Source organism: Panthera leo, chromosome F2 (assembly GCF_018350215.1).
Source record: "Panthera leo isolate Ple1 chromosome F2, P.leo_Ple1_pat1.1, whole genome shotgun sequence".
Classification (NCBI taxonomy): Eukaryota; Metazoa; Chordata; class Mammalia; order Carnivora; family Felidae; genus Panthera; species Panthera leo.
Window position 1 is genome coordinate 67,181,472 of NC_056695.1, and position 25,386 is coordinate 67,206,857.

Below are 25,386 nucleotides of genomic sequence, written 5' to 3' on the forward strand. Positions count from 1 at the left end.
GTAACATATAATAACTTTTCATTCAACCTCCAGAGCATTTCTTTATTCAGTCCTTTAGTAAGGTTTACCATGAAATTTTACATACATGATGGAAAATGGAAAGGACATACTAATTACATGTCAGGAAAAAAGACTTTAATGGTGTTGTTATATAGTGTATTGGCTAATTCCAGTGGATCCTGCTCTCTCACTGCTGACATTATCTCCAGTATTTGACTAAAAGAGAAAACAAAAATGGTTGGTTATTTCCAAGTACCTGCTCAGTTTTAAAGGTTTCCTCTTCATCCATGCAAAGGAAGCTCTTGTACGAGCACCTTTAACATAATAAGCTTTAACCAGCTATGAAGTTTTCAACAGAAAGGCTTAACTGCTGCCATATTTAAAATAGGGTAAGTTGAGACAAGGACCAGGTTCAAATAAATTCTAAAACCAGCCCATATTAGGTCTACCACAAATTAATGGAACTAACCCAGTGAAGACGACGAGTTCTTTTAAACCGTAAGTCATTATGCATTCATTAGTGGGTCATGATGAATTTTCAGAAAATTGTAAGAAAAGGAAAAGTACATTGCACTTAATAAGGGAAGTACTGTTTCATTTTTGTTTGGTTTTATACGTACATGTGTGCTGAGTCGCAAGGTGGGTGGCATTGTGGGTACAGCAAAGTTTGAGCACCTCTGCTAAGAGAATTAGTCTCAAAGGACAGCAGGAAGTTGCTGCATCATCATTAGCACGGTGACCGCAAAGGAAGTTACAAGTTATTTACTTGGAATAATGCATGGTTATTGGGGGAGGGGGGAGGAGACGTGCTTTCTCCTCTGTACTTTTTCCCTGCACGATCAAGAACAGCCTGGGTGGCAGATCTTTCAGTTTCTCTGCCTAGAATAATCATCATCATGAGTGTTCTCTAGCCGTACTATATGTAATGTTTTTATACATGAATTAGAAAGTTCTAAAGTCCAAATTAAACATTTAAATATTCTTGTGTTAAGTTTTTTGTCCCTGCTATGGGTTTCTTAAATATAAGCAACTAAAGGAATTAGGGACAGAGATTAGAGACTTACTGGAATTTTTTAAGTACATAATCGTAACACAAAAGCTTCGCTTAATACAGACTAAATTTTTATTATCTAGATCAAAGTATGCCAAAAGCAAATCTGTTAACATTTAAATTGACATTAAGGACCCAATTTTCTTAGTAAACCACAGAACTTTCCTCTGTTAACTACTCAGAATTAGAACTTACCTGCATAATGTGTGAAATCAGTAAGGTTCCTGCCACCCATCTCCTTTTTCAGTCCTTTCTCTGTGCTGATATGTTAACAGCTTTTTAAAAACCACTGCCATTTTCCTGCTGAAAATCCTTTGGGTCCTGGTGAAATCTAAACTACTAAGGTTGGCATACAGGAGCCCTCACCAGTCTTCCCAGACTTATTACTTACCCGTGCATCCTACTTTTTGTCACAGTAAACTCATTGTTTCCCCTCTGAGCAGCCAAGCCCTTCTGCAGCCTGCCTTTGCTCAAGGCGTCCGTCCTGGTCTGGCCTAACTCCCAGTTGCACTTTGTGACCAGCTGAAATGTCACCTTAGTTAAGCTACTTCCCCACAAGGCAGGCAGTGACTATGTCCTGTGCTCCTAGTCGTATATTCATACCTCTATAACAGAACTAACATCTTGGATTATACTTTCTGCTTCTTTGCTTCAGGAGGGCAAGGATTCCTGTCTGACACCTTCAATGTCTTATCCAAAGTGCCTGGCAGAATGTATCTCGTCATCTGCTGGGTGGATGCGGGTAGGGACTTTGATTCTTCTATGTAACCTCAGTAACTTACACCTTCCTGACATACAAGAGCTTCAAAATGTGTTTCATGGAATTTATAATCTAAAAGGGAGAAAAGATCTCTATAAAAATAATTAAAATATAAAACTGTTAATAGATGGGATTGATAAAAATGACTTTTTAAGTAGGAATTAATTAGTAATTGGCGTTAGACTAGAGGCATGTGTGTTTTTGAGATGTGGTTTAAAAACTCTGTAAATGCTGGCTTTCCCAAGCTCAGCCTCCTCAACTGGTATTCATAGTTGCAGCTGAGACTCAAGCTTTCTTGCTTCTTAGCAGTCTGCACTTGGAAGACCACAGAATTTTGTTTTACAGATGTGTAACCTAGGTCCAGAGCTATACTGTATTTAACATTAAGGCAGTATAGAAAACTGACTTGGATCCCCGTTGGCCAATACTTCCTCTAAGCTGGCTGCTGGGAAAATACCAGTTTGTTGTCTCTAGTGTCTCTTTAAATCTCCGAAAGATTCAGAAATAATTGTCTTCTGACAATCTGCAGGTAGCTGCATTTTATAAAAGTTACAAGTGATTCTTTACTAGCCAGGATTTAAATGTATTCCTCAGCCTATGGGTTTTAAAACCATCCTTGCCAACAGAATGTTAACAAAGGAAAATCTTTCCAGTATTATTTTTGTAGAATAATTTTTCACTTTTCTGCTTGCTGCATTTTAGATCTTATCTGATACACTTACCTGTTAAAAGCTACTTAAAAAATGTATATGAAAGGAATTATTACAACCTAAAATTAACAGTTCAATTGCCTGAACTGGTAAACCATACTTGATTGATACAGTCTAGATTTAAATTATCAGCTTATGCAAACAAAAACTGGATGTGCCCATTAAAATGATATAAAGTTAACCTGTAAGTTACATGCTCTATAGCTCCTTAACAGTTAGATGGGTAAACAGCCCTTCTTTTCACATGCTACGTGTATTATAATCAAAAACTAATTCTGAATTTTTTTTTTCTCCTTTTGGGGTAGGAAAAGGAAATCCTTTCTATACCTTGCCCTTTTGTTCAGGGGCTCAAAGAAATGTGTTACTTCTTAGGTTTATTCAGGTTGTCAATTCATTTAAAATACAGATACCATTAAAAAGGTCTCCTGCTAAGAGTGCATTTTTATAACCATCAGCCAGGAAGCAGTATGAGAATCTTTTCTGCCTTTCCTACAACATGACAAATGACCAAAATCACATGAAGTTCTTACTGCTGTAATAAAACCACTTTTATTGAGCTGAGAGGTTGAAATGGTATGAAGAGGGGCAGAGACAGAGCAACTTAGTGCAAATCCTTCCAAATCCTTTCAAAATGGTGGCCTTTGAGCTGAACTTCATTTGAATTTCACCCAACTTTAGTCCCTTGAGTTCATTCTGTAAGTGGCATTTGGTAGTTGACTTTAATGTTCTGAAGACCAAGAAAACAAAATACTTACATTATATGGCAGGGTTCATTCCTGTCTTTCACACAGTGCCCATTTTCCCACTTCTTTTTGGTAGGAAACGAAGTTTTTACATATTTTGACCCAGCATGTGTACTTTTCACTCCACACCAAGGTGCATCTGGAGTTGAGCAAAGAAAGAAGTCTCTTCAGAGATTTACCTTTCAAATTACTGATTTTTTTTTTTTAAAGTTTTAAATGTCTATTCTTGGGTGAGAGAATAGGGGAAGGGGAGAGAGAGAGAGGGAGACATGGAATCTGAGGCAGCCTCCAGGCTCTGAGCTGTCAGCACAGAGCCCGATGCGGGGCTCGAGCCCACGAACTGTGAGATCATGGCCTGAGCCGAAGTCGGACGCTTAACTGAGCTGCCACCCAGGCGCCCCTCAAATTACTGTTTTTGTAATGAACATTATCAAACAAATAATGTAAATTCCTAAATACAAGCTAAGATTCAAAGCAAAAAAAAATCTAAGCACAAGATTAAACCTTGAACTCTACAAATTTTTAAATGCATTTTTAAAATTTTAATTGCTTTTTAGGAGTCTTATTTTTTTTCTGCTAACATTACTGTTGGTGTATGACATACTTTTAAAAAAGAAAGCTAAAAGAACACCAATTATAACTAGAAAAAAGTTAAACCTCTATTTGCCTCTCCTGAATGGGAAACAGTGGCTTTCAACACTAGGATTATTCACTTACCTCTTTCTTTAATAAAGAATTGTAAGAATTTACACATTTTACAAGCATTGTGCTTTTAATAAAATAATTTGTCATGACTCTCCAAGGAAATAAACCTGATTCTTCAGAATGGCTTAGTCTTGACTTTACTAAAAAGTCCATATGTGTAAGTAAAGCCTTAAGTTCAGGGCTAGGTAAAATTTTTAGCTTCTAACCTTGTTTTAAGAGGCAACAGATTAATTTCTAAAATTCTTTGACTAAACCAGTTTGATTTAAATTTATGTACTTGAAAAGTATCGTAGAATTAAGCCATTACAAAGATGACATTATGTAAAAAAATGTTTTGAAGATTTTGAAACCCTGAGGTGAAATAAGACTACTAGTTTAATAAAATATTTATAACCTCCTTAGTCACCACATATTCTGACATCCCATTTTTAAGTGCTTGGCTTAGTCAAACTTCTAAAATTGAGAAACTTGATTGGATACTTGTCTGTTAATTAATAAAAACCTCAAAGGTTTTCTGAAAAGTATAATTGTTGAGATTGAGCGTCTTTAAGATATTTAACTTTTGTCTAGCTCTGTTTTGGTATGGTTTAATATGAAAATGAAAGTTCAAAAAGCATAAACTTACCAGTTTCAATCATTAATTTTTCACTAGGTATTGACTTCAAAACTTCCAAATTAGCCTCAGTTTTCAGTGAGCTTAAAAAAAATTTCAGAGATAATAAGAAGGTATATTTAATGAGGAACTTTTTTTTGTATTATAAACTTACCTAAAACATTACAAAACCTAAAATCCCCAAAGAAAACTTTGGTTGGCTCTAATGGCAGTATACACATTTCTATCCTTACAGAATCCGGATTAAGATCTATTCCAACCATATCCTGGCTTTTGGGGGATGCAGTTTTTTTTTTTTTTTTTTTTTTTTTTTTGTGCTTATCAGTTGACCAATAAAAATCAGTCTGTGTAAAACTTTAAAGAATTCATTTGCTTCCCTGGGTAATTTGCATAACGTAGAAAGGCTCAAAATGCTGAGTTAGAAGGTCTGGTCAGTTCTGTATGGGCCAAGTATTGGTACAAAGATATCAAAGTTAATGCTTCACTAACCAGAAATCGAATCTTCACAAAGGATGAAAATCATAGTCTCAGAACAAGCAGCATTTAACAAGGAATGAAAATGACAACCTAGTTAGGAGATGTCAGTTTGAGTCTCCTTTTTTGGTGCCCTTTCCCCCACATCTGGAAACAGGATCTTCCATTACTTTTGACATTCCGAAACTTGATGTGTTAGAACCCTTCCAATTTAGACCCCACCCCCCACCCCCAACTCTGAGAAAAATTATGGGAAAAAAGGAATTTTCCTCTTTTGTCTTCTCTCTTTCTGGGACTTTTATTAGTCAATTTTAGGACTCCTGAATTAGTCTGCTAGGCCTTCTTTCTTTCATCCATTCCTGGGAAATTAACTTTCATTTCCTTAATTTTCATTTTCAGACCACGAGACGACTGTTTTATTGGTCTCAGTTCTTCACTTTCCTTGAATAGAAATGTATCTATACCCTTGCTATGGTTTCTTAGAAGGAGGAGCTTAAATCTGGCCATGAGCAGAAGCTTGAAATGCACTGTTTTGATTTTGATGGCACTTTTGTGATCTGAGAGTAGCATGCATTTAACATCTGTTGCCTCTTCAGCCTGGGCATCCAGAATGAAAACACGTAACTTGGATCTGAATTCAACATGTAGCCTGAAAGATCTGCCTCTATCAGTCAACCCCTAGCTAACCCAAAGACTCAGCAGTAAGAAAAAAATACCTCCTGTCATAAGCCAATGAGTTTTGGGATGGTTTGCTATATAATGTAATGATGATTAATACTGTCCTTACGTTCCATTTTTAATTTTAGCATATATATAACTTTCTTTCTGGAGAGGTTAAAATATATATAAAACTAGAATATAAAAACCCCCATGTATTCATTACTTGGCCCCAACAGTTATCAACTCCTGGCCGATAACTATCCCATCCACTTGTCCCAAACCTCTTCTATATAATCTTGAAGGAAATTCAAATTGTTGTAGTTTCTACATTTTAGCATTTATTTCAGAAAATATTTCAGCATGTATCTTTAAGCATGAATATTAAAAAAAAAAATGCAACCACAGTACTATTATCATGTTTAAGAAACCCCAACTCTTTTAATATACCAGTATTCAAACTGTCACAGTGTCCTACATTCTTGTTGTTTGTTTGACTTAGGATCCAAATGGGAGCCACGCATTGCAGTCTAAATCTCTTAACCTGTTAAATTTTCCTGCATCTCTTCTTCCCCTTAAAATTTATTTTATGAAGAAACCCAGTTGTTTGCCTTGAAGTTTCCTGGTCTTGATTCCATCTGTCTCCATCTGGCTTTGTGTCGGGCCTCTGTATACTGTTCTGTTGATGTATATGTCTGTTTTTGTGCCAGTACCATACAGTTGGGTAGGTTCCTTTTGTAACGGGAGCATAGTGAACATACAATATTACAGTAGTTACAGGTGTAAACCATAGAGATTTGACATTTGTCTACAAAATGCTCACCATACAAACTTATTACACTATTATTGACTATATTCTCTACATTGTATTTTGCATCCCCATGACTAATTTATAACTGGAGTCTGTACCTCTAAATCCCCTTAAAACAGCCACCAGTTCTCTATTTTTAATTTTTTTGTTTGGTCATTTATTTTTTAGATTCCACATAGAAGTGAAATCATAAAGTATTTGTCTTTCTTTGTCTGACTTATTTCACTTAGCATAATACCCTCTAGGTCCATACATGTTGCATATGGCAAGATTTCATTCTTTTTTTATGGCTGAGTAACATCCCATTTTGTATATGCAAACCTTTGTCCATTCATCTATTGACAAGCACTTAGATTTTTTCCATATCTTGGTGGTTGTAAATAATGGTGCCGTTAACACAGGGATGCACGTATCTTTTTGAATTAGTGCCTTTTTTTTTTTTTCAGGCAGATAAGCAGAAGTGTAATTATTGGATTGTGTGGTATTTCTATTTGTAATTTCTTGAGGAACTGCCATACTGTTTTCCATAGTACCTGTACCAATTACAGTCCCACCAACCCTGCACAAGGGTTCCCTTTTCCACACCCTTGCCAACACTTGTTATTTCTTGTCTTTTTGATACTAGCCATTCTGACTGGCGTAGGTGATACCACATTGTGGTTTTGATTTGCATTTCCCTGATGGTTAGAGACATTGAGCATCTTTCCACGTGTCTGTTGGCATGTGTATGTCTTCTTTGAAGAAATGTCTGTTCAGGTCTTCTACCCATTTTTAAACTAGATTTTTTTATTGGTGTTGAATTGTAGGAGTTCTTTACATGTTTTGGATATTAACCACTTATCAGGCTTATCATTTGCAAATAGTTTCTTCCATTCAGTATGTTGCCTTTTTGTTTTGTTGATGGTTTCCTACACTGCGCATAACCTTTTACTTCAATGTAATTCCTGTTGCTTGTTTTTTATTCTGTTGCCCTTGCCTGAGAACAAATCCAAAAAATACAGCTAAGACTGATGTTTAAGAGTTTACTGCCTACATTTTCTTTTCTTTCTTGAACTTGATGTTCAAGAGTTTACTGCCTATGGTTTCAGATCTTACATTTGGGTCTTTAATGCATTTTGAATTATTTTCGTTTATGATGTAAGAAAGTGGTCATTTTCCCAACATCATTTATTGAAGAGACGATCTTTTCTCCTGTGTATTCTTGCCTCCTTTGTTGTAAATTAATTCACTGTACAAGTATGGATTTATGCCGGAGCTCTGTATTCTGTTCCACTGATATGTGTCTGTTTTTACAAAATTTTATTTAAGTAATCTCTACACCCAATGTGGAGCTTGAACTCATGACCCCGAGATCAAGAGTCACATGCTCCTCTGACCAAGCCAGCCAGGCACCCCCTTGTGTGTTTTTGTGCCAGTATCCTATAGTTTTGATTACTATAGCTTTGTAGTATAGTAAATCTGAGATTGTGATAAGATTGCTTTAGCTCTTCAGGGTGTTCTGTGGTCCCTTACACATTTTAGGATTTTCTCTGAAAAATACTACTGGTGTTTTGATAGGGATTACACTGAGTCTGTGAATTGCTTTGGGTTGAATGGACATTTTAACATTAATTCCTCCAATCCATGAGCATGGAATATCTTTACATTTATTTGTGATATCTTCACTTTCTTTCATCAGTGTCCTAGCGTTTTCAGAGTGTAGGTCTTTAACAACTTTGGTTAAATTTATTCCTACGTATTTTATTCTTACACAATTGTAAATGGGGCTTTTTAAATGTTTGTTTATTGAGAGAGAGAGGTGGGGAGGGAATCCCAAGCAGGCTCTACGCTATCAGCACAGAGCCCAGTGTAGGACTCGATCCCACAAACCGTGAGACCATGACCTGAGCTGAAATCAGAGTCAGACACTTAACCCACTGAGACACCCGGGGCGCCCCAGTGGGATTTTCTTAATTTCCCTTTATGCCCATTTTAGTGTACAGAGACCCAACTGATTTTTGTACATTAACTTTCTATCCTGTAACTATAGTGAATTCATTTATTCTAATTGTTTAGGGCTTTCTAAAAATACTATGTCACTTGCAAATAGCGACAGTTTTCCTTCCTACTTACCAGTGTGGATGGCTTTTCTTTTGCTTGTCTGATTGCTGTGGCTATGACTTCCAGTACTTATGTTGAATATAAGTGGCATGAGTGGACATCTTTGTCTGTCTTGTTCCTAATCTCAGAGGGAAAGCTTTTAGCTTTTCACCACTGAGTATGTTAGCTTGTCATTATCTGTCCTCTATTATGTTGATGTGTGCTCCCTCTGTACTCCCTTTGTTGATAATTTCTATGAGTGGATGTTAAATTTTGTCAAATGCTTTTTCTGTTGTCTATTGAAATGATCATGATTTTTATCCTTTCCTTTGTTAATGTGCTGTTTGATTTTCAGACATTGAACCATCCTTGCATCCCTGGAACAAATCCTACTTGGTCATGATGAATGATCCTTTTAATATATTGTTGGATTCAGTTTGCTGATATTTTGTTGAGGAATGATGTAATCATGTTTATCAGAGATACCTGTAATTTTCTACTTTGTAGTGCCTTTGGTTTTTGGTATCAGGGTAATGCTGGTTTAATAGAATGAATTTGGAAGGATTCCTTCCTCTTCAATATTTTGGAATAGTTTCAGAATAGGTAGTAACACTTCTTGAAAAGTCTGGTACAACTCATCTGTAAAGCATCTGATCTAGGACTTTGGTTTGGTGGGAGTTGTTGGATTTTGTTGGTTGGGTGCATGGGTATTTTTTTTCTTTTTTTAATGTCTCAATTTCATTACTAGTCATCAGTCTGTTCAGATTTTGTTTCTTCCTAATTCATTCTTGGTATTTTTCTAGGAAATCTATCCATTTCTTCTAGGTTGTCCAATTTGTTATATAATTTTTCACAGTAGTCTCATAATCCTTTCTGTTTTGTGGTGTTGGTTATTTGTCATTTGATTTTGAGTCCTCTCTTTTATTATAAGTCTGGCTATAGGTTTATCTATTTTGCTTATTTTTTCAAAGAACCAATTCTAGTTTCATTGGTTATTTTTTTTTTCTCGTTTCTTAAGTCTGTATTTCATTTATTTCTGTTCTCTTTATTATCTCTTCTAATTTTCAACTTCATTTCTTCTTTTTCTAGTTTCTTTGTGTGTAAGGTTAGATTGAGATTTTTGTTTCTTGAGGTAGGCTTGTATTGCTCTAAACTCCCCTTTTATTTAAAAGTTTTATTTATTTTGAGAGAGTAGGGGAGGGGCAGAGAATCCCAAGCAGGCTCCACACTGTCCGCACAGAGCCTGACACGGGGCTTGAACTCACCAATTGTGAGATCATGACCTGAGTTGAAATCTAGAGGTGGACGCTTAACTGACTGAGCCACCCAGGTGGCCCTCTGAACTTCCCTTTTAGAACTGCTTCTGCTGCATCCCAAATATTTTGAACTGTTGTTTTTCCATTTGCATTTGTCTCAAGGTATCTTTTTAATTTCCTCGACCCAGTTCAGTAGCATGTTGTTTAGCTTCCATATTTTTTCCCCCATTTTTCCCTATAATTGATGTTTTAAAAAAATTTTTTTTTAACGTTTACTTATTTTTGAGAGAGAGAGACAGAGTGTGAGCAGGGGAGGGGCAGAGAGAGAAGGAGACACAGAATCTGAAGCAGGCTCCAGGCTCTGAGTCGTCAGCACAGAGCCCGGCATGGGGCTCAAACTTATGGACCGTGAGATCATGACCTGAGCTGAAGTCGGACGCTCAACCGACTGAACCACCCAGGCGCCCCTATAATTGATGTTTTTAAAGATTTTATTTTTTAAAGTAATTTCTACACCAGTGTGGGGCTTGAACTCACAACCCTGAGATCAGAAGTCACATGCTGTACTGTCTGAGCCAGTCAGGTACCCCTCTGTAATTGATTTCTAGTTTCATACTGTCGTAGTCAGAAAAGATGCTGGATATGACTTCAGTCTTAAGTTTGTTTTGTGGCCTCACATGTGAGCTATCCTGGAGAATGTTCCGTGTGCACTTGTGTATTCTGTTTTTGGATGGAATATTCTGTATATCCATTAAGTGCATCTGATCTATTATGTTGTCCAAAGTCAGTGTTTCCTTATTGTGTTTCTGTTGGATGATCTATGCATTGATGTAAGTGGGGTATTAAAGTCCTCTACTATTATTACTATTCATTTCTCCCTTTATGTCTGTTAATAAATTGCTTTATATATTTAGATGTTCCTATTGGATGCATAGATACTTACAATTATTATATCCTCTCGTTGGATTGATCCTTTTATCATTATGCAATGCCCTCTTTGTGTTTTGTTAGTCTTTGTTTTAAAGTATACTGTATCAGGGGAGCCTGGGTGGCTCAGTCGGCTAAGCATCCAACTTTGTCTCAGGTCCTGATCTTGCAGTTCCTGAGTGCAAGCCCTGTGTTGGGCTCTGTGCTGACAGCTCGGAGCTTGGAACCTTCTTCAGATTCTGTGTTTCCCTCTCTCTCTGCCCCTCTTCTGCTTGCACTCTGTCTCTCTCTCCCTCAGAACAAATAAACATTAAATTTTTTTTAAGTATACTATATCCTTTAAGTGTTGCTAGTGCAGTTTTTTTTTTTATTTTTTTTTATTTGCTTCTATTTGCATGGAATATCATTTTCCTCCCTTCACTTTCAGGATGCATGTGTCTTTTTTTTTTAATATTTATTTTTGAGAGAGATAGAGCACGAGCAGGTGAGGGGCAGAGAGAGAGAGAGAGACACAGAATCCGTAACAGGCTCCAGGCTCTGAGCTGTCAGCACAGAGCCTGACATGGGGCTCAAGCCTACAAACTGTGAGATCATGACCTAAGCTGAAGTTGGTTGCACAAATGACTGAGCCACCCAGACACCCCAGTCTATGTGTTGTTTCTTTAGATCTGAAGGGAATCTCTTGTAGGCAGCAATTTTTTTTTTAAACCCAGTCACCCTATGGTTTTTGATTGGAGTATTTAATTAACATTTAAAATAATTATTGACAGGTATGTGCTTATTACCATTTCTCTGTTTTCTGGTTGTTTTTGTAGTTTCTTCCTCTTGCTCTCTTCCCTTGTGGTTTGATGGCTTTCTTTAGTCTTCTGCTTGGATTCCTTTTTACTTTTTGTGTATCTATTATAGGTTTTAAGTTTGTGGTTACCATGAGGTTCATATACAACAGTCTATTTTCAGTTGATGTTTAAGTTTGCACACTGAAAGCACTACATTTTTATTCTTTCCCCAAGTTTTATGTATATGGTGTCGTATTTTACATTTTTATTTTGTGTAATTACTAGAAATATAACTGATTTTACTATTTCTTTTAAATGTCCTATTAGTCTTACAAGTGGTTGCTCTACTATATTGTATGTTTGCTTTTACTAGAGACTTATTTTCTGTTTTCTGTTTATGATTTTCTTCTAGTTGGCATTTTCTTATCTACTTAAAGAAGTGCCTTTAACATTTCTTGCAAAGACCATTTAGGGATGATGAACTCTTTTAAGTTTTGTCTGAGAAAACCTCTCTCCTTGAATTCTGAGTAACTCTGCCAGACACAGTATTCTTGGTTGTAGGCTTTTTCCTTTCAGCACTTTGAATATATCACGACACCACTTTATTCAGGCCTTCAATGTCTTTGCTAGAAAAAAAAAAAATCACCTGATAGCATTAGGGGGGGTTCCCTTGTATGTAATCAGTTGCTTTTCTCTTACTGCTTTTAAGATTCTCTTATTAATTTTTGACCTTTTTATTACTAAGTGCTTTAGTGTGGACATCATTGGGTTCATCTTGTTTGGGGCTCTATGTGCTTCCTGGACATCTATTTCCTTCCCCTGATTAGGAAAACTTTCAGCTATTTCTGCAGATTTTCTGCCTCTCTCTTCTCCTTCTGGGACTCTGATACTGCGAATATTAGTATACTTGATGTTGTCCTAGTTGATGTTTTAAAAATCCTCATGTTTAAAAATTCCTTTTCTGTTCAGCCTGGATGGTTTCCACTACCTTGTCTTCCAGGTCACTGATCTATTCTGCTGTATCCTCTAATCTAGTAGCGGATTCTTTTTCACTTCATTTATTATATTCTTCATCTCTAATTGGTTCTTTTTATATTTTCTCTTTTTCTGAGTTTATACAACTCGTTTCTAGTTCAGTGAGCATCTTTATAACCATTACTTTGAACTCTCAGGTAGACTGCTTGTTGTGGTTTTATTTAGTTCTCTTTGTGAGGTTTTCTTTTGTTCTTTCATTTAGAATAAACTCTTTTCTTCTCATTCTGTTGACTCTGCTTTTCTCTTTGCATTACATCAGTTACGACTCCTGGCCTTGCAAGCAGTGGCCTTGTGTAGAAGTGTCCTGTGGGGCCAAGCAGCATAATCCTACCCACCCCACCAGGGCACCAGAACCAAGTAGCCCAGGGATATGCCATGTGGGCTGTGTGTGCCCTCCTGTTGTGACTGTGCTGCAACTGCTGCAGGCATGCTGGGTGGGGCTGGGATGCAGTCCCAGCCAGAGCTGTCCAAGGTGTGGTGGGGCGGTGGTTGCTTTGCGGGTTCACCAGTCCCAAACAAGGCTGACCACAGGGTATGGCAGAGCAGGTGCCGATTAAGAAGGGCACCTGCCTGAACTAGCAGGTTGGGTGGGGTGGCTCAGACAAGGAATGCCAAGGCAGGGTGAGCTGTGCTAGCAAGCTAGTTGGAGAGGGTCAGACTTGGCTTTCATCATTATCAGGCCGGCTAGGCTGGAGAAGGGCAAGAAAAATGGCACCTGCTACACTCCCAGTCCTGGAGAAAGTTTCTACAGATCCTTGCCCCTCCAGCACAAACCCTAAAATTAGCCAGTAAATCTATTCCTGTATAATCCAGATACTTTTCAAACTGCTGCCTCTCTGCTGGATCTTAGAGTTAGTAATAGAGTGTGCTGGTCCTGTAAGAGTAGTCTGTTTCTTAATGGCACCCTGGCTCTGCTGGAATAAAGCCCTGATGGTTTTCAAAGCCACATGTTATGGGGGCTTGTCTGCCTGGTACAGATCTCTGGAGCAGTTGAGGTGGGGGGTGGGGGCACTCAACATGGGGTTCGATCCCCTTGCTCTTCAGGGAAGACCTCTACCCCTGTGATATCCCTCTCGGTTGTAAGTTGCCGTACCATGTAACTGGTTCCCTACCATGTCTCTGCTCCTTCTTGCTTTCTCAGTGTGGCCTTTTCTTTCTCCATGGAAGAGTCGTTCTGCTAATTAGGTCATTTTCCGAATGACTTGCATTTCACGTAGTTGCTGCCTGGGGTGTGTCTGTGGGAGGAGGTGGGATCCTCCTCCTCTACGATGTTCCCTGGTCATCTCGACATTAAGAAAATTTTGCCTGCTGTGTTTCTTACACGATGTCGAGAACACCATCCAGAGTCTTGACCAGATTCAGGTTGGATTTTTTTCTTCATGTTTTTGGCAAGACCTTCATAGGTGGTGGTTATGATCTTCTATTTAGAAGCACATGGTATCTGGTTATATTTTTGTGACATGAGGCAGCCACAGATGCCCAATGCTTAGACCTCTTAGTTTACTAGGAGTTGCAGATGTTGATAGAATCCTATCAACCCTTTATTCACTAGAATACTTGTATGAAGAGAAAATTCCTATGTCTACTATTAGGTACCCAATGGTAGTTGGTAGAGGGGAAAAATATGTATCTTCTTGTTGAATGTGTTGATTCCCTAGCTTAGCCCAATGGTGGTATTAATAACACTGACATTCATTTTTAATCATTAAGGAATTCTTTTATGTTCTTTCTCTTGTTACAGCCAGACTGACAGAATGTTACATTTCAGCCTTTACTATATCAGGTCTCTTTTAAAATTCTTTTTTCTAAATTGTTTCCTCTGGTGTTAATTTTTCTATTTGGTCTTTTTCTTTCTGTTGAGGCACCTCATTTATCTGGTGGTCCTTAATTATCAGTTTACATTTAAGTAGGCTTGAGTTTCTAGTGTTGTGTTTCCTCTGCTTTTGTGTAAACAGAAGACTGTTTTACTGATAGTTCTGAATGGGGACTCTTTTTAAAAAGTTTTCTTATTTTGGTGGGGAGAGGAGCAGAGAGAGAGACGGGGGGGGAGGGAGGGGGGGAGAGGGGCAGAGAGAGAGACGGGGCAGGGAGGGAGAGAGGGAGAGGGGGAGAGGGAGAGAGGGAGAGGGGGAGGGGGGGAGGGGGGAGGGGGAGAGGGGGGGAGGGGGGAGGGGGGGGAGGGGGAGAGAGAGGGAGAGAGGGAGAATGAATGAATGAATGAATCTCAAGCAGGCTCCATGCTGTCAACAGAGAGCCCGATGTGGGACTCAATTTCACGAAGCACAAGATCATGACCTGAGACAAAAATCAAGAGTTGGACACTCAACTGACTGAGCCACCCAGGTGCCCCTCTGAGTGGGGACTCAATGGAAGCTCCTTGTGGGACACCCAGGACTAGGAATATTGATCTGCAATTTCATCTAAGAGTGAGAAGGTAAGGAGCTGATGGTTAGGCTATTGCTTCTCTAAATGCTTTCCTCTGGCATCAACATAAGAATTCCAAGTCCTGGCTCTCACAATTTGGTTTGTTCATTTTTCTTGAGAAGAGATTTCTCCCTTTGGTAGAAATACTTGCTGCTCTTGTACTCTGTGTATAGCAGTAAATATAGGAGTGAGAGCTTTCTCTATAAAGGCCATCAATCACCCTAATTTGGTCCTATTAGTCACTAATTCTAAACCCAAAGCCCTCTCTCTGATTTCTGCCTGCTAAATTTGCTCCCATCTCCTCTGGGGCCCTTTATAAAGTCTAAGCTGGCTTTTCCAGAAACTCTGGCCTTGTTTCTTTGCCCTTATAGATGCCCATACTCCATTTTGAGTATGTAGGACTTTAGAATGATTTTAAGAGGAGTGAAAGGGAAATGTGTGTAGTTTGCCATAAATATCAGCCTTTTAATGATATCCTCTAGAAAAAAAACCAAAATTCTTATTTTCAGCCAACTTAACAGTTGATCAATATGAATATTTCCTAAATATGTTTGATATGGGTACTAAATTTAAAACTTCCAGTTATGAAATTATTTACATAGTTTTAATTTCATGAGATCATATCTTAGTCTTTTCCTACATTAATTCCACATGCTTGTAAAAAGTGATCTACATACAGAAATATATACTACCAGAATAAATATTTTTCAATCAAAACCAATTATTGGATGCAAATTAAAAAAATATCAAAGTCGATTATATCTTTAATAAGGTTTCCCATTTAAGGGAGAGCAGCTGCATATTCTGGAGTCAAATCTGAAACTTCCCCATTTTCTTGGGGGAAAATGTTATAATTTAATCCTTAGAAATCAAAGACTTTATGTCACAGGTAGTATAGTCAGATTAAATTACCATACCTCAGAGCCTCAGATTAAGACTACAATAAACTAAATTTCAGAACAAGAACAGAAATACTGACTTTGATTAAATGACTAACATTAGTTCTGAGTTAATGGAGGAGGAAAAAATCTTGTCATTAACTTAATGCCAAATCTTTATAAATTCAAGGTCATTTTGAAATCTCTCAGACAGTTCAAGTTAGTGAAATAAAGGTCTTCTACCTTCTCTTAAAAATCATTTCAAAATAGGGAAAAAAAAACCCACAAATTTTTTGATGAAACCAGGAGATATTTCTAACCCGTAGTCACAAACTATAAAGCAGAAAGTATATGTTAAAATTATAAATGACCTGTTTATGTGCAAAGTGACTTCAGTGCCATGTGCCTACAGAGAGAGATACTGAGGACAAGCAAACCAATTCACCCAAGGAAGTTCTAAGAACTGAAGATCCCAGGTACTGAGGCTGGGATAAGGCAGGGGACTGAGTGGGGGTTGTTTTAAAATGTGGGGTACAGAAAAGAGGGGACTCTCAGATTATTTTCCAGCGAACTGACGCGGAGATGACTCCTTCTGCCCCCCACCCTTGGCCTGAGAGAGAGAAGGGAGGAGAGGGTATGTGGAGTCTCTGGAGAAGCTGAATCAGAGCCGGGACAGGAGAACAAGAAGCACAGAGGACTGCAGGTGAAGATGGAGACTGAATGCTGACTGGCTGGTGAGTTCCTCTCTCCAACCCCATTCTGTTCCAGAACACGGGTGCATTCATGAATCCCCACCCTGTTTTTCCAGCAGAGATCAGAGGATCCCTCTATGAAGAAAAAGAACCCACCGAGAAGATCCCCTGGTGAGGTCAGCTGGCCTGCATGTTGATAGGCTGTCTCCCCACAGAGATTCCAATGAGCTTGTTTCTTAACTTTTTAAATATACAGAGTAAGAATTTCCTGACATTTGAAGGAAGTCATGACAGAGACGAAAAGAGGAAAAAGGCGCTCAGAGGAAATAAAAGCATTCTCCGGCAAACAGAAAATAACTTACCATTCATGTCTTTCGAGAGACGAGAAGATGCATCTGCAAACGTACATAGTTCCAGAGAATGGCAGGGGGAAAAAGCTTTCAGAGATTAAAACCAGAAGCTGAAGTTTCATCAAAGAGGTTGAAAAATATTTCTGAAAGTAGGTGGGAAAACTAGAGATAGAAATTAGAGGGGAAAATATTGAGATCAGATTATGAGCCTGGGAGCTCCAAAGAAAGACAGAGAGAGAAAAAAAAGTTTCCCAGGACTGACAAAGATGAGCTTCTAGCCAGAATGGGCCAGCAGCGAGTGCACAAATTATCGGCCACCTCTGTGAAGTCTGGCAATACCAGAGGTAAAGAACTAAAATATTCCACTGGGAGAAAATAGTAGGTCATGGGGTAAGGACTAGGAAACAGAATAGCCGCTGACTTTAAATCTAGAAATGGAGCCCTTATAAATTCTCGTGAAAATTATTTTTAGTCCAGAATATTATGCCCAGGAAAAATACCAAGTGGAAGGGTTTTTGGTTTAACTATCCAGGCAAACTTTCAAGAATAGAATAAATTCATTTTGAAATAGGTGTTCCATCAAAACAGCTGAATACATGGGATCTAAACATAAGAGTTCTATCAGGGAGCAGACGTGGACTCAAAACGAAGCAGAAAGGGTCAGGAACTAATGGAGAGATCATCTAGATAACGAGATTATCTGGACAGGGTCCTCATGCAGAAGAACAGATAAAGGCACTTTACAGTTGTTGGAAAGTGTGAGAAGGCTTCAAGTGTTGAAGAAAACCAAGAAAAAGGAAGAAAGCTGCCCCAGGAAAATAAAAAAAGTGGTATATCTTGTGGTTCAGCAGTCAACAGTATTTACACAGACATCAATGAAAATACTGAATACGCATAGAACCAAAAACTCTGCAATAGCCACACTGTGACGACTGTGGAGGAAATAATGCAGGTGGCAGGGCAGTCCTGGATGGAAGAACTAAGATGCTCATTTCCTTAATGAAAACAGACAAAGGGAATGAATTAAGAGACAACATCACATACATAATATTTAGTTATATGGTGATAAAGAGCAAAGTGGGGGGGTGCCTGGGTGGCTCGGTTGAGCGTCTGACTTCGGCTCAGGTCATGATCTCACGGTTGGTGAGTTCGAGCCCTGCGTCGGGCTCTGTGCTGACAGCTCAGGGCCTGGAGCCTGCTTCGGATTCTGTGTCTCCCTCTCTCTCTGCTCCTCCCCTGCTCACACTCTGCCTGTCTCTCAAAAATAAAGATTAAAAAAAAATTTTTTTAAAAAAAAGAGCAAAGCGGGGGTCTCTGGAAAAGCTGACTCAGAAAGCATTGTGTAGAGACTGTATCAGTAAGCTTTTAGAACTACTATTTAGTCCATTATTCATGCATGCCTTTTCACAGTGGTTTATTAGTTAAATCATTAAAATATAGAAGCAGCATTGAGGACATCTGAACTCCATAGCCAATAATTTCATGATTCTGTTTTCCTGAGGATATTTTAGCAAAAACTAATGTAATCAGAAGTGTGGTCATTTTAAAGGAATGAAACACTGGAGAGGGAAAGCCAGGGACCCAGCAGTGCTAGCTGACTATGTTGGGTTTATGAGGCTTGGTATGCTGTACCAGCAGAAAGGCTGAGTGCGGGGCCAGAGAACACTGGTTCTCACACTAGGAGTACTTTATACCGGGTCCTTAGCTTCTGTGAGTTTCCTGGCCTATAGAGGTACATAAAATGATGTCATAGTATGACTCTCCCCACATCAGACATCACTTGCATGCACAATGCTGCAAACACATATACTTTAAAGTGATAAAATGACCTAAGTATAAATGGCATTGCCAGAGAAAGCTAGCTGCTGATCTCAGTACAAAATTGGTGTCCATGACTGTAATACAGGGTTAGTAGTTTATAACCTTTAACTTTTTTTTTTTTTAACTTAAGTAGGCTCTATGCCCAACACCGGGTTTGAACTCACCACCCCAAGATCGAGAGTCGCATGCTCCACCCACCAAGTAAGCCAGGCATCCCTATAACTTGCAGGAGTAATGTAGTTTAATTTCTTGTATAATTACTGAAATTCACAAGCCAAGATCCAGGTGATAAATACATTTAAATAAAAAATTTAAATCTTTATCAGCAATTCACTGTAAAACAAGGAATCTACTTAATATAAAACAAACTTAAGGACCTACCAACCATTAAATCCTATATAGAGATCCAAGTCCATCAAGGCAGCTGCTGCTTCCTTGGTACCATCAAACGAATGCACCTAGAACATACAGGTGTAATTTTATTTAATAATCGCTCTTTCTTTAAAAATCCTAAATAACATTAATAAGACTTTCTAAGGAAAAGTGTAGGTGCATAGGGGTTTGTTTTTTTTGTTTTTGTTTTTTGGGTCAGAGGGTTTCGGATGTGGTGGCCCCTACAATTTTTATTTTCAATTCGAATCTCACAATTATAATGGGTCACCATCTCCAAAGAGGTGAGGCACGAGGGGACGTGGCTGCCCAGACTCTCTCTGTGGCTGTGCTGGTGGCTCCGCAGTACCTTCAGGAATGGGGAATGGACGTGGGAGCCACACTCTTAGGCAAAAGCATGAAGAAAAGTTAGAAATGTGACAAAACCATGTAAAATAAATCTTAAAATGTTGAGTTTTTATTATGTTAGAGGATACTTTTTTCTAGAAAATGACTTTTAGAAGAAATTTTAAGGAGATCTAGAAAGTGTTGCGAGAATGTAACTACAAAACTGAACTGTGAGATGGTAATAATCAGCTCAGTAGGCAAAAAGGAAGATGGTGTTGTTCTCCTTCAAAGATGTAAGGAAGAAAGCATAGTCTTTCATACTTTGGATATATTTATGTAATCTAAACAGTAAGTTACACTTTAAATACACCAACAAGTAATGTCATTAATCTGTTACTACAGCATCCAGAGTCAGAATCCACTATGGATAACAGGTTTCTGAAAAATAAAACTGCATTACACGGCTGCCCAAAAGGGTTTATTCTCCTCTCAGCATCTCTAGCTGACTAGAAGATATATCCTCCATTAATACCAAAGTAATTTTAAATATAACTCCTCATAAACCATTGCAGAAAATTCTTTTTTTTTTTTTATTTGGCAATCTTTTTTTTAAAGCTTTTATTCTTAAGTAATCTCTACACTCAATGTGGGGCTTGAACTTAAAACCCCAAGATCAAGAGTTGCACGTTCTACTGACAGAGCCAGCCAGGCGCCCCTTGACAATCTCTTTTTTTGATAAAATCAAACATTTAGGTTTGGATTTGCTAAGTAACTTCTTATTTAGAAATGAAGCAAATGGGCAAAGAGGTAGAGCCATTAATCCCCCCATTAATGAAAGCCTCTAAGCCTCTCTCAGTTCCCAAAGGATAAATTAGAGTCAGTAAACTATAGATAAAAACGTGCGCAGTAATATCAACAGCAACATAGAAAACATTATCACCAGCAGTACACGACATGAAGCAGAGGCTAAAAACCTGAGAGAATACAGATGAAGCTATCAAAGCAGCATATGTGGGCAAACAGTAAGTGCTCAGTGCCATTTCCTCTTTCTTTAGTTGGTGTAGTATAATTGATTTTATATACCTGGATAACAGCCTTTTTGCTGGAGATGAGTGAATCTCCTAAAATCACAGGTGAAAATTTGTACATCTGAGCATTTTTTGGAGGCAGATTTTCCAAAGAGCCCATGATCGAAAAAAGATTTAAGGAACACTGCTATGGATACCTGAGCTAAGTGGTGGGCAGATACTGTTTATGGAAACTGTCTCAAGACTAGTGGTTGAAATGACCACACAGAAGTGTTCACAGAGTACAAGCAGATTCCAGAAAGGAGGAGTCTGTAATCAGAGTGCTAAGTGAATACAGTTGACAAATTAAGAAGGCAAACCTGAGGTGAATATTAAAATGTTTCAAGATATTAAGATTAGTTTATATTTTGCTCAGAATTTAAATTGAAGAACACTGAAGAATGCTGATGGAAGAGGCAGAGAAAAAGAATGGTCACCCATGCTATTAAAATATAGGAGTAAATTCATGGGGTTTTCTTGTGAGCGGAATTCTTGATCATTCTTGTACTTTGGACAAAATAAATGTAATTAAATCGGTGTGATTTAGGTCTGTATTACATCTGGCCCATAGATTTAATAGTAAATTTATGTACCTCAACAAGAGAGGGAAGAAGCTTAATAGCTTTACTGCTGATATCTGGATTCCTTTAGAAGCCAACAGGACTAACAAAGAAGCTTCTGTGCCTCCTTTATTAAAAACAACTCTTCTACTTACCACTCCACCTACACACCGATCTCTGTTTCTTTTCATTATGTCTGCAAATTAAAAACAAACAACTTTTGGCAAATACTTTGCTAATTTCTGAAAAATTCTTTAATTCTAAAGGAGATTTTAGCTCTAACTCACCCAAAAATTCAGCATGTGAGTTCCGACAGTGAAGAAACATTGGTAATTTTGTTTGTTCTGCCAGTTCAAACTGTTTTTCAAAATATCTGCATAATGCCAAAAAAATTTCGTGAATTTTATTTTAGCATAAGAAAAATAATTTTTTTAAAGGACTTTTATTATCTAGGAGATTACAGGACAGAAGTAGTGAACTCAGATGTTTAAAATACAGCTGGCTTAGCCAGAGGCATTGATAATTATCACATACATCTTCCTGAAAGGAATACTTCATTTTCTGGGATTACAAAATCATTTTCAAAAAATGTCTGTTAGTGGAGACCCTGGGTGGCTCAGTTGGTTAAGCATCTGGCTTCCGCCCAGGTCATGATCTCACGGTTTGGGAGTTCGAGCCCTGCATCAGGCTCTCTGCTGTCAGCACAAGGCCTGCTTCGGATCCTCTATCCCCCCAACCCCCCCTCTCTGTCTGCCCCTTTCCCACTCACGTGCTTTCTCTCTCTCAAAAATAATAAATAAAAATTTTTTTTTAATGTGTTAGCTTTCCATTATAACTTCTAGGTAAATTAGCACTTTCTTGATCACTAGAAATAAAGAGCTATAACGTTTAAGTCTACAGTGATGGGAGCTGTTCCCTCAAATATACTTTTAACTGGCTTTTCCACCAAACCCCAGCAAATGAAGCAGACACCCTCCCATCACCTGTGGGACCCCTTCCCTGCAGCATGTGTTGGTGGTGAATATACCACCAGCCTCTTGCCTGGAGAGCGGGCTGAGCACCACCAGTGGGAATCCATTCGCTCCAGCAAGAGGCCAGGCAAAGCTTTGTGCTCCGTGTTTTCCATGTGCTGTTATACAAGAAATTATTACCACTAAACACAAGGATGTATTAAATATACACAAAAAAACTAAAACACTGTTTTTCAAAGATCTGAAAATTACATGATAAAATGGCAGCCCTAAATGTTTGAAGAGTACTTTAGAAAAAGGTTTTTCAAGTACCACATACCATTATCTCATTTGATCCACAAAATAACCCTAGAATAGGACAAGAGCTGGTGTCAGTGGATTTAGGACTTCATCCAAGATCACAGAACACAGTGTGATCAGAACTTCAGTCTCTAAGTCCAGGTCCGGCCAAAATGACCCAAGTTGTATTCAAAGAAGCCTTTTTTCCTGGTCCTATAGCATAAGAGCGAGATATAATGGGGTGGGCTGTCCTATGTTTTCTCACTCAGCACAGTGCTCACTAGTTCTCATTAACGGTCATGCAGTTAAAATAAAACCCAGGAATTACAGATAATAAGTGCCTTATTTCCTACAGGAGTTTACCTCTTCTAGGTGCCTTGATTTTAGGGAATAATTTCCCTGTGTTTCACTTAAATCTCTTTTGCTATATTTTCCGCTGTCTTGTCTCCTTGAAGTGTAAGGACAACCATTTTCCTGAAGTACCCCTTTGTACTCTTGAAAATGCTCAATTTTTTTTCATTTTTTTTTTTTGAAGTTTATTGATTTATCTTTGAGAGAGGGAGGGAGGGAGGGAGGAAGGGAGGAAGAAGGAGAGAGGGGGACAGAGAGTAGGGAGAGGGAGAATGAATGAATCCTAAGCAGGCTCTGCACTGTCAGCACAGAGCCTGATACAGGGCTTGAACTCGTGAAGCATGAGATCATGACCTGAGCTGAAACCAAGAGTTGGACGCTTAACTGACTGAGCCACCCAGGTGCCCTGAAAATGCTAAATTTTAAAATTAGAAATAGAAATGTACTTCTTAGTTTTCATAAACTTGGTGTTCTTTGTCTTTATTACCCAATGTTTAGGTGTTTATTTACTTATTTTAAATGTATATTTATTTTGAGGGGGAGAGAAAGAGAGTAAGCAGGGGAGGGGCAGAGAGAAAGGGAGACAGAGAATCCCAAGCAGGCTTTGCACCATCAGCGCAGAGCCCGTTGTGGGGCTTGAACCTTCAAACTGTGAGATCGTGACCTGAGCCGAAAGCAAGATTTGGATGCTTAACTGACTGAGCTACCCAAATGCTCCCACTGTGTTCAGGTTTTTAAATCACCTTTTCAGATTCTGCTGGGCTAGAAAAAGCAAAAATAGTTTAACAAAGTGCTAAAATTTCGCAGGGTAGGAAACAAATGAAATCTTAAAAGAAAAGTCACTGTTTCCATAACGTTTAACGTAATACAAGTGTCAGCAAGTAAGTGTGCTCCAGTCATTATATAAACTTGACCATGTATCTGGCTTCTGGCTACACACCACATACCCTTTGTGTTCACCACTCTACATGGATCATTTCTTTCACACAAAACTCCATGTACAAAGCCACACAACCAAGCCACAGATTTACAGAATCTAATGATCACCTTGGGAATAAGCCTATCACAAAACAGGCAAAAGTACAAATTATGAAAATAATAGATGCTCAAGCAGCGTGCCTACAGAATTTTGCATAATATGAGAAAAGAAAGGTCCATGCGTTCAAACTAGGTAGGTGTCTTAAGGAGGCCAATTATTCCTAGTGACATATATTGAGAATAGCTGGTGCTTGACGTTAAACTATTGTCTGTAAAGAAAAAAAAAAGCCACGGTAACTAAAAATAGCATAAGTTAAAGGGCAGGAACTGGCACCTTTCAAGAGACATCTCTGCTTTTATTATTTTTTTCTTAGCTCATATATGAAAACCGCTGTTTACCTGTGTTAGATTTGCTCATTTTAGTGAAACTGTAATTGCTTCTAATTGTAATACTGCTTCTTACATTTTAGGGTCAACAATCAAGTACAGGTCAGCTTGACCTTGGAAGGGTCAGCTTCAGAATAGCGGCTGTTAGTAGTCACGACTGAGGCAACTCCAGAGCACCCAAAGCATTACCACAGTGTACCTTAACCCACGGTGGCGATCCCTCCTCTGGACTGGCTGATGGCAAGGACAGCCTCAATCTCTCCTCTCTGAGGTCCCCTAAATCCCCAAACGATTTTTTTAAATCCTGTCTGATGTCGGATTTCTTTTTTGCACAGTGTTAATATTTTAAAGCCCCAAGAAAAATCCCAAAGCAAATTCTTCCCACTCAAGTGAACCAAGCTCTAAACTTACAACAAGAAAAGAGAATATGGCCCGTGGCAGAGAAACTGAAAATGCAGGGAATGCTTAAAGGGTAACCCTTCCAGGATGGAATCAGCCTTTCCCTTGTTTTCTGATTTTTTTTTCTTTTTAAAAAATACTTTCCAAAAACCCCAAAGAACAGCCAGTATTTTCTTTAGGATGAAAATATTTCTAAGAATAACACAACTGCCACAATTTATTGAACACTTACTTTGTGCCAGGCATGTTACTCTGGGCCTTACATACCAGATGTTAAGAAAAGTAGGTGGAACGATGAAGAAATTGAGATTTACAAAGAGACATACAGCCACCAATGGCAGTTGTGATTCCAACCCAAAGTGTTGATTCCAAAGATAACTACTTTCAAACACCGTTATATACTGTCTTTACTTACCATTATTTCTCAGACACTATTTTTTAGACACCGTGTCTACCGCACATTAGTTTTGTCTTGCCTAGTAATCTATCACACCATTTTCTATTTTTCTCTTCTCAAAGATCTTTTTCCTGACTGCATTTTTACACAAAAAACAAAAACAAGTCATACACTGGTTAAGTCTCCAGGATGGTATCAAATAACAGCTCAAAATCTAAATTCTTCCGAGAAAAGAGCCAACAGTAAAAGCTGAATTATAAGCTTTATATCCATGCCGCTCTACAGGAATCAAAAAGGACCCTCTCCTCCTCATTAAAAACTCAGTGAACATTTCCCGAGTACCTACCACGTACCGAGAGTACTGCGCATGGCACCATGGGAACTACAACATGAGTAGTAAGACTTGGCACCTGCCTCTGCAGAGCCCAGAGGCTAGTCTGTGTGGGCGGGAAGGGGTAGCGGGCTGCAGCGCACCCACGGCGGGGAGCACTGAAACTAGCACAGCCGCTGTGAGCAGA

The 25,386-nt window shown here is 38.5% G+C and overlaps 1 protein-coding gene and 1 long non-coding RNA gene across 12 annotated transcripts in view; one reads left to right on the forward strand and one right to left on the reverse strand.

Annotated features, from left to right (window-relative positions):
* Nucleotides 1-28: 28 nt before the first annotated feature.
* Nucleotides 29-25,386, reverse strand: part of TATDN1 (TatD DNase domain containing 1) — a 44,513-nt gene continuing 19,155 nt past the window's right edge. For 7 of the 9 annotated variants that reach the window (XM_042924297.1, XM_042924306.1, XM_042924299.1 and 4 more), the window contains 6 exons: nucleotides 21,394-21,479; nucleotides 21,262-21,302; nucleotides 19,144-19,220; nucleotides 4,595-4,665; nucleotides 3,277-3,403; nucleotides 29-216 (listed from right to left, as the gene is read on the reverse strand). In XM_042924297.1, the coding sequence (XP_042780231.1) occupies nucleotides 114-216; nucleotides 3,277-3,403; nucleotides 4,595-4,665; nucleotides 19,144-19,220; nucleotides 21,262-21,302; nucleotides 21,394-21,479 (505 nt within the window). In that variant the 3' untranslated portion in view covers nucleotides 29-113. Of the gene's footprint in view, nucleotides 217-3,276; nucleotides 3,404-4,594; nucleotides 4,666-19,143; nucleotides 19,221-21,261; nucleotides 21,303-21,393; nucleotides 21,480-22,089; nucleotides 22,236-25,386 lie in introns of those variants that run through there. The other 2 variants (XM_042924302.1, XM_042924305.1) reach the window with 2 other exon arrangements.
* Nucleotides 14,877-24,628, forward strand: LOC122211163. Of its 3 annotated transcripts, none has more exons than XR_006198530.1 (3): nucleotides 14,877-15,031; nucleotides 16,287-16,633; nucleotides 24,156-24,628. It is a non-coding gene; the product is annotated as an uncharacterized LOC122211163 (long non-coding RNA). The 3 variants fall into 3 exon arrangements; XR_006198531.1 differs by having other exon boundaries at nucleotides 16,312-16,633; XR_006198529.1 differs by lacking the exon at nucleotides 14,877-15,031 and having other exon boundaries at nucleotides 16,242-16,633.